Genomic DNA, 12,164 nt, shown 5'->3' on the forward strand with positions numbered 1-12,164 from the left:
TTGCTCGGACGTAGGTGTGTCAAAGAGCGGCACCAGGAGAGGCTTGTGTCCTTGTTGTTTGTGTAAAGCAAAGATTCTCCGAGAGTTAAATCACTGACAGCGTCGGTCCGATCGTGATTGGTGGGAATAGAGCTGGATTGTACGACCGGATCGGTATCAGTGTCTAACCCTCGGGTTCAGCCGGTTGTCCTGAGGCTGCCTGAAGTGTCCTACACAGTCTGGAAGGCCTTGGTTTGGGCAGGGATCATAACAGGGGTGGCCCCCATGCGGGCCAGGTTCCCGGGGCTCAGTTTGGGGGGAGGGCTGGGCTTAGAGTTGGAGGTAGACGTGGAGGTGGGGGTTGTACGTGGTTCAGGGGTCTTGGGGACGCTCTGGGTGTAGGCAGGGGGGGATTGAGAAAAAGCAGGGGCTTGGCAGTTCTCCTTGAGGGCCGCCACAGCGGGAACACATGCTCGCTGGCCCCGGGGTGCCATGTTGTGCACCATGGACTGGGTGGAGGACGTGCCCGAGCGAGAGCTGCCAGAGCGGGACGAGGACAGGGAGTTGGGCTTCACCAGCTTGGCCTTCGGGGCCTCTGCATCCTCTCTGAAATGAGCGCAAAAAATATTTATCACCCCAATATAAAGAAAACCTTCAATGTACCAACACAACATTCACAAAAGTAGCAGCAATGGATACTGCTGCTACTTTTGTTGCTACTACTATTAATAAAAGCACTTCTATTACCACTACTACTATGACTGCTACTACTACCTCTACCTCTATTACTACAACTATTGCTACTGCTACTACCAATATTACTAATAAAAATATTAAAGGTTATAAGGCACTTATCTTTTCAAAGTACACTATGGGAAGGCATAGAAACAAGACAATAAAACATGAGTAAATGATGAATATGGCCATATAAAAATGACAAAAGTACAACAGCAAAAACACCAGAAGTAGCACAATAATACTAATACAGCGGAAAAAAAAGGCAAAATGAGAAAAAAGATGGAAACTAAGTAGCAGCCCAAATTCCTCTGAAGGCCCTGTTGGTGAATTCACCTGCGCTCCTCATCCCATTAGGCCCTCCCCTGTTGTTCTGAGTGACAGTCGGAGGTGTTAGTGATGCATAAGCGGGGCCACTCACAAATGAGGAGTGTGAGATGAGAGGAGTTATGAACTGCAGCAGCAGCAGCTCTGGGATGCACTTCCCTCTGTCATCACTTTATGTTGATATGAACCTTCACCGGCCACAGACGCAGTATATGTTTTCAGTTTTATTGGAAATATGCTGCCCGTAAGCCTTAAGAAACATACCTCTGTATTGCATCACTGGCACATTACACAGATTCAGTTTATTACTAGCAGCAGTAGTTGTAGTAGTGTGTACCTGATTTCATTTTCTTAATATTTTATACGTAAAATCCATCCAACTTTGTATCAAATGCACAATGTGGAAAGCATTAAAAAGCTTTGCCCTTCCTTTTGAGCAAGCACTTGGTAACGGGACACCCTCAAACATAGTTTCTGTGACCGTGCAAATCTGAGAGATGGCGTCTAGGCCGAGCGTTTAGGGGCCAAGCTGGGACAAGGGCTTAGACTTCAGTCTAGATTGAAGGAAAGTCAGAAGGACGTGCAGCCGTCTTCAGTCTTTAGTCGACCCTGAAGGAAAGTCGGCGTTTGTTTGCTGCTGACTTAACCCTCCATATGGAAACAGTAGAGGAGCGCCTGTCTGGATTCCACGCCTCACCCTTGCTCTGTCGCTGGTTACATTATTGATAGCCAGCCATCCCCTGGAGCCTACATAATTCATTCTGACGCCTCCAAATCGGCAACAGTATGAATGCTGGAGTGTTGTGCAAAAAATAAAAAAACCCCGCTGTTGTAACAAATAGTGGCAGCATTTCAGGCCATAATTTAAGGATGGTAGCTAGGAACCCTATCTGAGAAGGAGAAGTGCTGCTGGATTTCTTACCGCTGGAGCATTGTCGGGGGGCAGAGAATGGAGCCCTATAGTTATGCTTTGCTTGGAGTGTGCTTTGATGACGTTAGTGCTAATTGACTTGGCAGTGTGTCTCAAGGAAGCAGGGATTAATGGTTTAAGCTGGTATACAGAAGGAAACATTGCCAGTGCCCCCTTTTATCACGTTGTTTCTGTACATCATGGGACTGTCTGCATTGTTGCTGTGCAAATACGTGCGGCTGTGATCGATCGGGAGTGTCTCTGCTCCGTTCTGTACCTGATTTCGTTGGGAACCTCCTCCTCTTCGTATTTTTTCATCTCCTTTTTGCGGAACACCAACCAGAGGATGAGGATGATGAGCAGGACGCCGAAGGACACACCGACCACTGCCCCTGCTACCACACCCATGCCCCTTACATCTACACACACAGATAAACACAAAAAATCCCAACACACACATACAAAAAGAGTTAAAGTTCCAATATTAAAAAAAAAAAAAAACAGCAAGAAAGAGTATAAATTCAGTGCATTGTGCTTAAATTACAGCTAAGACTCGATTAGTGTTGTCCAAGCTGATATTGTTCTCCTGTGTCAACTAACATTGGCCATACTTCACATTATAATCCAACAATGAATACAAAAAATACATATGGTGGTCAAAATTATTATCAGCTAATGAGGGACAAGCATGATGGGAAACTTTTACATGGGAGCAACAGCAGGTGTGACTTTTCCTCTGAGGTCGACGTGGGCATTTTGCAGACTTTCTCCGGACATCCAAAGCCACTTTTGGAATGTTTTGCAATTAAACTAAACCAAGCCTGCGTCATTTATTGTTCCAAAAATATTTTTAGGTCTTTATTTATTCCACATTTTAGTCATCAACAAGAACAATTTCTGCTCGCAACAAACAGAAAAGGCTACAAATACTGGGGAATCTTTACTGAACAGGATGGAGGCCAAACTAATGTCACTACATTGAAGATATGTACAACTTAAACAACTTCATCTGTGCAACTTTGACAGTGTTCTTGTCAGATTACCGCAGGATTATGCATACATGTCTACACCCTAATTCAAGCAGCGGCTGATTTGTTTTTTGTATGTCTGGTCTGAGTGGACAGTGTGTGTGGGTATCTGCAGACTATAAGGGCCTATTTCCAGTGGCCGTCTGTCACACGGATGTGAAATAGTAGCCGCTGTAAATAAGGCAAACAATGTGGATTGTGCAGATATATAAACAAGGCCTGCGCCGTGCTTGACAGTTTCCACAAATTGCACGGCATGATCAACAAATCTTCCCCCAGTCGTTCATGCTTGTGGCTTCTTTGTTTGTTAACACCCTGTCCTCATAGCTCTCGTGGCTCGGCGTTGTGTAACTTGTGGGAAACTCTCAGGAGGGCCGCAGAACTTTATGACGGTGGAGAAATAAATTGTGTCAGTTGCAGCCTATGGGGAAGCCGGGTGATTGATGAATCCGATCAATGACAGTAGAGGGTTTTATTACAGTGGGAGCCCCGCGGGTCACACCAAAAGTTTTGCAACAGAGGTTGTCTTGTGCCATATTGAAAGTGGTAGAAGATGGGTGTTTGACACTGCTGTGCGACTGATCTAGTTACACATGGGCAAGAATTGATTTCAGTGGTCTTTTCCAGATGTGCCACATCCCTCGCACATAATTTCCTAATGCACTACAGTACAGGCGTGGATGGCAAACTGCACAAGTATGATTGATGGTTTTCATATGCTTTTAAAGGAATACTTCACCCAAAACCACATATTTTGTATTATTTACTTACCCTGAATTGTATTGAATCTCAAATGAATAAGATTAATTTGCATTCCTTTACTAGGGGCTTCCAAAAGCTAGGTATTTCTGTTAGAATGAATTATCGGAGTCTTCACGAACATACAAGACATCTGCATGTTAAATACATCCCAAACCAGTGTACTCCTGCTTAAAACTGCTAAATAACCATGTTAGAAAATGCCTGATGCACAAGCACCTGTGCAATACTCGCCTACATGTTCAATGAAATGAAGACAAAAAAAGGATGCATCGGCTAGTTTTCTAACAGAAATGACTACAGTTTTTGTAACCTTCACTCTCAGTTTATTTGTCAGAAACTGAGGATATCTCAAGTAAATGATACAAAATATACAGGCCTTAAGTAAAGTGCTCCTTTAAAAAGTCACAATGAGGAATTGTTCTCCAACTCTGGCTTTCAATCACTACTTCTACTGAGGCATTCTTTGTGGGTAAAAGTGGGTAGGGCAGACATTTTAAAGCCGGTGTGGGGAAAGAACTGGTGGGAATAAGTGACCGCAGGATGGTAACAGAGCCATCTCCAGACATAAATCATAAACTGCAGATTATGAGCACTCTGGATCCAGGGTTTGGTGCAGGGAAGGGGCATCCACTCACAGTGCATCTTGACCTCCACCGTGCAGCTCTCCTCTCCCACATCATTACTGGCGGTGCATCTGTAGACTCCGGCGCTGTCCTTGGTCAGGTTCTTCAGTGTCACAATCTCTGGGTTTTTCAAATCTGATAGCACAAAAAAAAAGATAAACGGCACATTAAAAATTGCCAATATTGCCAATCCCTACTTTGGCCAGGCAGTGTGAAAAGTGAATCAGTCCTCCTTACTACACATCCAACCTTTTATGAATCCGTTTGAGAAGAAGCCATGCCCACTACCATGTGCCCCTTTGGCCAATCAGTGTGAAATCTCTATCAGTTCTTCCTCAAGTTTTATGCAAACCTATTCATAACTTTTTTGAGATATCCTATGAGCAAAATATAAATACCATCCAACTCCGCAGCCAGAGGTAAAAACTGTCTTCAATGCTAAATTTCATGAATGTGCTTTAATCAGTTGTTCTCTACAAACTGAAATTCACAGCCAGATGGTATATAAGTGCTGACTGGAATCGCTGGGAGAACAAGCATGAAGAGGAAAAAGAGCCTTAGTCTGGCGGTAGTCTAACTCTTGAGAGCGGACTACAGCAGTCAGCACAAAATTCAACAGAGTCCAATAGATGAAAACGTGACAACAGCACCAACAGTCCATCACATCTTGAATCCCAGTCCACCTGAAGTGACTGACAAGCTGGTGCAAGGAGTGACCGCCGTGCTTCCTGAGCCAATTAAGTCGAATCCCCACAACTGCAACAATGATATCAAAGTAAAAATTTGGGTCTCCTGATAAAACTAATGGACAGGCAGGCACACACACACACACACAGAAACACAGAGTCTCAGTGGGCTTACCTATAAGGGCTAGCGGAGGCAGTTTTCCAATATATTTGCCCTTGTCCAGTACCCTTTCCCATTTGTAGTGGATGGGATCAGAGCCATCGGCGGACTTGCAGCTCATCTTCACATCGCCACCCTCCAACAGTTTTCCCTCCATCCAGCACCGCGGCTTGGACGGCTTCACTGCACACATGTAAACAGATGCAAACATAAACCCTTAATTCTTCATCACGCACACACTCCATGCATAGATTTAGCGACTACACTCTGCAGATTCACGTTCTCTGCAGCAGACTTAGTGCAACTGAAGAGGCCGAGGCCACGATGATAGAACGGTTTCTATTTCAGAAATGTGGATTACCAGGTCAGATTTACCATTTCTGGGTTTGTAGGTTTTTATCAACGCAACAACGCCATTTGTAAAGTGCATTACGGAGTAATAGCAGCCGTATCATGAAAAATACTTCTCTTCCAGTTCAAGTTCAGCAGGCAAAAGCGATTTGGGTTTCTTTGATGCTCTGTCACGTCTTCAAAGTGCTGCACTGGATTTGCTCAGAGGCATGAACACCGTGTAGCATATGCGTCAAACGTGCAGCCCTCAATTAGCAACCTGATCTCACAGAAATCCGTGAAATGAGCACGACCTCTTAACAACGCATTGCGTGCTCCTGGCACATAACCTGTTATAATTACGTCTGGCCACCACAGAAACAGCGTCCACTGAAAGTCAATTAGGATCCGTGTCGTATGGCCACCACGCAAACGCTGTCCACTGAAAGTCAATTTCACGTGGGTGGTAGTTCATAGATCCCGGAAGTGCAAATTTAATCAAAATAAAATAATAAAATAAAAAATAAAAAATCGCCAGTTTTCTAGACTAGGCCTACCATATTGACCCGCATAAAAGACGACCCTGATTTTAAGATGACCCCTCTTTTTCAAGACCATTTTTTGGAAAATAGGCTACTTTTTATATGGACAAAATCTTGTTTGAATAAAAAAGCCACCGGCCTGCATCAGGCGGGTCGGTCGCGGCACCGGCTGGTACCGCGCCCACCCGGTCAGGTCTGCGGGATCTGACAGGTGAGCGGTCAGTGCCGCGGTCGGCCCGCCTGGTGCCATGGCCGGTAGGAGTAGTATCTAACATGGAAGGGCGCAAGCCAGTAATTTCGCCTAGGGCGGCACATAGGCAGGACCGCCACTGTATAGTTTATAATGTCATCATTTTCATATTTTTCTAGTCCACAAAAATCACATTTTAAGCCATTTTGAAATCAATGAACGAAATTTTATTTTAATCTGAAAAACACCGGCGTTACCAAGGCAACGCGCTTCATGCTACCTGGTGACTCCCGGCTTCTCGGCTTCAAAGACGTCACGCCGTGGGTGGTGGTTCATAGATCCCGGAAGTGCAAATTTAATCGGTATTCTGAAAAAAAGGTCTGATTATTAGCCATAACGTTGTAACCACCCAAGGCAGACTTACCACGAGCTATGAGGATGTGTAACGATGGCATGTGTCCACAAGTCCCGTATAATATCAACTTTATTTTAAGAAAACACGTTTTATTTGCGATATCATATCACGGAGAAGCACTACATTACCCATAATCCTAGTGTTTATCAGCGACGTGTCTGAATCGACAGCTTTCATCAATAAAGTCAATAAAATCTAATAAAGTGCATGAAAGTTGATAATGTGCTGATATGTTACGCCATTGAACACAACCCTTTCAGTCAGCGAAACAGAGCGGGTGGACAAACCGTCGGAACACGTCAAAAATAGCACTAAAGATTTATATAGTCTATATATATATTTTTTTTTTCATAACACATCTTTACTCGTGGTATAAACATAGGCTACATGTTAAGGTTATGCTTTTGCTGTTGAAAAACTACCGTATGTATGGTTTTTAAACCTAAATTCACAATGTTTATCCTAACCCGGAAGAGGGGTACCAGAACTACAATTCGTGCAGAGTTGCAACACACAGAGCTGTCCTGCGCCATAGCTTTTGTAGTTCTAACATGTTATGTCTATTATATGAAGTGGTGATCACTAATTTTGCAATCTTAATCAAAGTTTTTGGGTGTGGGAAGAACGCCTGAATGGTCAGATTTTAATTTTTTTTTTCTTAAGATAGTGAAATCATGTTTTTTCCATGTTTTGACACTAGTCGGTGGCGCCCCCTATTGGTTTGCCATCGGACATGATAGTAGAGGTCAAGAGCTTTCCAAAAATGTTGACCCCATGTCTGTGCCATTTTTTGTTGCTGCACTGTAAGCCTTTAAAAGTGTCTCAGGTGGCCATATTAAGTTAATGGGAAAATCTGAAATATGAAACATTGAGTATTTTATGGGGAAAAAAAGCTTTGAAATGGTCCAAATTGAAAAGTATGACTGTGTATATGACTAACATCAATATTCTAAATAAATTTGGCCATTACATACCCCCTTAAAGAAGTTTGACTGATTTTATCAAGCTTGGCCCTAAAAGAGGTCTGCAGATGTACACCTGAGACAGCCTTGACTTGGAGCATGATGAAAATCAAACTTTGTCACAGAACAACAATGAAGACATCGTTTGAAAGGTCTTGACCTATGGAGTAACATATCTCAGTGTGAGACCAGTGGGCAGTTCCTGCTCCCCACAAGTGCCCTTAGAACCTTGCACCTGAGACACTTTTATAAAGGCTTACAGTGCAGCAACAAAAAATGGCACAGACATGGGGTCAACATTTTTGGAAAGCTCTTGACCTCTACTATCATGTCCGATGGCAAACCAATAGGGGGCGCCACCGACTAGTGTCAAAACATGGAAAAAACATGATTTCACTATCTTAAGAAAAAAAAAATTAAAATCTGACCATTCAGGCGTTCTTCCCACACCCAAAAACTTTGATTAAGATTACAAAATTAGTGATCACCACTTCATATAATAGACATAACATGTTAGAACTACAAAAGCTATGGCGCAGGACAGCTCTGTGTGTTGCAACTCTGCACGAATTGTAGTTCTGGTACCCCTCTTCCGGGTTAGGATAAACATTGTGAATTTAGGTTTAAAAACCATACATACGGTAGTTTTTCAACAGCAAAAGCATAACCTTAACATGTAGCCTATGTTTATACCACGAGTAAAGATGTGTTATGAAAAAAAAAATATATATATAGACTATATAAATCTTTAGTGCTATTTTTGACGTGTTCCGACGGTTTGTCCACCCGCTCTGTTTCGCTGACTGAAAGGGTTGTGTTCAATGGCGTAACATATCAGCACATTATCAACTTTCATGCACTTTATTAGATTTTATTGACTTTATTGATGAAAGCTGTCGATTCAGACACGTCGCTGATAAACACTAGGATTATGGGTAATGTAGTGCTTCTCCGTGATATGATATCGCAAATAAAACGTGTTTTCTTAAAATAAAGTTGATATTATACGGGACTTGTGGACACATGCCATCGTTACACATCCTCATAGCTCGTGGTAAGTCTGCCTTGGGTGGTTACAACGTTATGGCTAATAATCAGACCTTTTTTTCAGAATACCGATTAAATTTGCACTTCCGGGATCTATGAACCACCACCCACGGCGTGACGTCTTTGAAGCCGAGAAGCCGGGAGTCACCAGGTAGCATGAAGCGCGTTGCCTTGGTAACGCCGGTGTTTTTCAGATTAAAATAAATTTTCGTTCATTGATTTCAAAATGGCTTAAAATGTGATTTTTGTGGACTAGAAAAATATGAAAATGATGACATTATAAACTATACAGTGGCGGTTCTGCCTATGTGCCGCCCTAGGCGAAATTACTGGCTTGCGCCCTTCCATGTTAGATACTACTCCTACCGGCCATGGCACCAGGCGGGCCGACCGCGGCACTGACCGCTCACCTGTCAGATCCCGCAGACCTGACCGGGTGGGCGCGGTACCAGCCGGTGCCGCGGCCGACCCGCCTGATGCAGGCCGGTGGCTTTTTTATTCAAACAAGATTTTGTCCATATAAAAAGTAGCCTATTTTCCAAAAAATGGTCTTGAAAAAGAGGGGTCATCTTAATATCAGGGTCGTCTTTTATGCGGGTCAATATGGTAGGTCTAGTCTAGAAAACTGGCGATTTTTTATTTTTTATTTTATTATTTTATTTTGATTAAATTTGCACTTCCGGGATCTATGAACTACCACCCACGTGAAATTGACTTTCAGTGGACAGCGTTTGCGTGGTGGCCATACGACACGGATCCTAATTGACTTTCAGTGGACGCTGTTTCTGTGGTGGCCAGACGTAATTATAACAGGTTATGTGCCAGGAGCACGCAATGCGTTGTTAAGAGGTCGTGCTCATTTCACGGATTTCTGTGAGATCAGGTTGCAATTAGCATAATGATTCCATTGGCTGTCACCTGCGCCACTGCTCAGAATAGAAGGATGGAAATCTGACTCTGACACAGCAATTACTAACACCGTAAATTTCCGAATCACATCTAATTAACGGGAAGCAGATTTTATGCAGTGGGTTGCAGTTATTGTTGAAAAGCATGACAAGCCCCCACTGTGCTTTTCCAACCTTTAATTTAAACTGAACGGGTCGTGTGAGTGACAGGGCAAAGAAATAGCTTTGGGAGCGAACAAAAAAGAAAGTGGAAGATGTACTAGAAAGTATGAGCGTGGTCACAGTGATGTCTTATTCTGGAAGTGTCATTACGTGGGTGTCTCTAGGGCTGGTTTAGAGGGAGGGGGAGTGAGAAAGGGGCTCAATATGCAACCAGAACACTTGACATCTGGTATGAGGTGGAAAACCCGATGAACAACCATTATGCAAGACCAGGAGATCGCTGTGGTGGAGCGGGGAGTGGGAGTGAACTGCTGTAAGAAATGACTTGATGCACTTATGTGTGCAAGTCCAGCTGCTTCTGGGAGAGGGAGTGTGTTCAGTAGACTAGAAGGTGAAGCAGTGAATTATTCAGAAATGGATGCTATGAACCGCTGGGGTTCATTTAGGCCAGTTATCTACTGGAAAGTTACGTTTGCTCTTGAGCCTGTGGAGAATGGCAGTAAATCTGTGACACATCCAGTTGTGTGAGTAACAAAGGCCTGAGGTAGGTGGGGGTTAAGTATTTGGCTTGCTTGCTTATGTTATGTTATCCCAATAACACATGTTAAAAGTCTGTATAGACTTAGTGCAGTATATGACTAGTGATGCTGCATGAAAAATGATTAAGAGATACAAGGTCATACCTGAGTCACCTGTAATAAAGATTTATGTATCAGCTAGCAAATGGAGAGTAGTCTCGTCATTTCCTCATCCTCATCAGGGCTCGGAAGCTCCCACTTTTTTTGTGTGTTTGCAAAGTTAAGACATGAAAAAAATCCAGTTGCTTTCATGTGCGTTCACGTCAGATTTATCACCACTGTCAGAAAACTCAGTGCAATATCCTTTCTATTATCAAAGTATTTGTTTTAGTTTCATATTTATTGGACGTGTGCTTGTTCTTGGTCTATGATTATCTTATTAATTGCATTGATCAGGATGAGCACTCCTGATTGAGTTGTAGTCGTAAAATAACAATAAAGGCTTTCTATTCTATTCTATTCTATTCTATTCTATTCTATTCCAAACTGCTTGATGGGTGTTGCGCGTCCACTGTACTCTGATCTCCTCTCTGAAGAAACACACATGTAAACGTGTATGAGGCTGCAGATATGGAGGATATTACCAATAACTTGGCGAGCATAGTTCTTCTAGAGTAGCTAATAATAATTCCAGGGGAAGTGGAGTTTTTTTTTATTATGTTCCTCTGCCTCCAAGTTCTGTACCCTTACTACTTGAAAGGCAAAATATCAGCATTTACTGTCCTTCCCAAGACTCACTCTTTTTTGAACATCACATCAATAAATTCTGATGAATTGCAGTTTTCTATAGGAACAGAAATATATGGCGCGGTAAGACTATCAGAAAGATGCAGAACTGTAGTTCATTAGGAAAAAAACACCAGAGGTTTACTTATAATGCAATACAACAGGTGATGGCATGCCAACAAATTTTAATTTTTCAGATAGTTAACCCTATAAAGCCTGAACTATGAAAGAATTGGCAGAAAATTCCAACTTTTTGAAATTGAACCCTTTATTTATATAACAGAATATATATATCCTATAACAGAATATATATAAAAAAAAGAAAAATCAAAAACTATGTTATTACACGACCTTTCTGGTGTGTGATATATGATATGTACTTGAAGTGCCAATGGTATGGTCCAGGGTGAACAGGGGAAGTGTTCAAAGGTATACAACAGTATTTGGTCAAGTATTGATTAAACTGAAAACGAAAAATGGAATTGAAAATGTGTATCATATATGATACAAATGGCCTTATAGGGTTAATTTGTCAGATGCTACCAGTAGCCTATATTGTAAGAGCAGAGTTTAAAGCTGAAAGAATGTCATCAAAGTTTTGTAATTAGTGCTCAGAGCTTCTCATTTGCAAACACAGGTTTTGGCGTGTCATTTTCTGCCACTTCACAAAACTTCCGTGCAGCGCTTCGGTCCCGCAAAAACACTCTCCACCTAAGTGTAACTAACTAAGCGTGAACACCGCCAACATGAGATGTCTGAGTATCTTCGGTGGCATTCATTACACCTCCTGTGGTAAAGTGTCCTCAGTGCGCCCTGCCTTGATTTCTGGTTTCTCTCCTTCCAAACCCCAAAGGACGGGCAGCCACTTACCCAGCACTATGAGGCTGATGGTGCTCCAGTGGTATTTTCCGTCATTCTTGACTTTGCAGCTGTACTCTCCTGAGTCCGTCAGCGTCAAGTCACGAATGAGCAGAGAGGCGTCGCCCTTCAAATACTCCCCTGCAAAAGCCACCCGGCCTCGTTCTGCCTCGTTGGGGTCGTACACCTTGCCAGCAAAGTAGGTGATCACCTGGTGGGGAAAGGAAACATGTGGG

General features: G+C 42.9%; 1 protein-coding gene across 1 annotated transcript in view; it reads right to left on the reverse strand.

Moving 5' to 3' along the window:
• Positions 1–209: 209 nt before the first annotated feature.
• LOC115371772 (CXADR-like membrane protein) overlaps positions 210–12,164 on the reverse strand; it is a 75,419-nt gene continuing 63,464 nt past the window's right edge. The window contains exons 3-7 of the mRNA XM_030069289.1: positions 11,941–12,139; positions 5,226–5,393; positions 4,377–4,499; positions 2,229–2,370; positions 210–585 (exon numbers count right to left, since the gene is read on the reverse strand). Of these exons, the coding sequence (XP_029925149.1) occupies positions 210–585; positions 2,229–2,370; positions 4,377–4,499; positions 5,226–5,393; positions 11,941–12,139 (1,008 nt within the window). The remainder of the gene's footprint in view (positions 586–2,228; positions 2,371–4,376; positions 4,500–5,225; positions 5,394–11,940; positions 12,140–12,164) is intronic.

Source organism: Myripristis murdjan, chromosome 14 (assembly GCF_902150065.1).
Source record: "Myripristis murdjan chromosome 14, fMyrMur1.1, whole genome shotgun sequence".
In the NCBI taxonomy this organism is placed as follows: domain Eukaryota; kingdom Metazoa; phylum Chordata; class Actinopteri; order Holocentriformes; family Holocentridae; genus Myripristis; species Myripristis murdjan.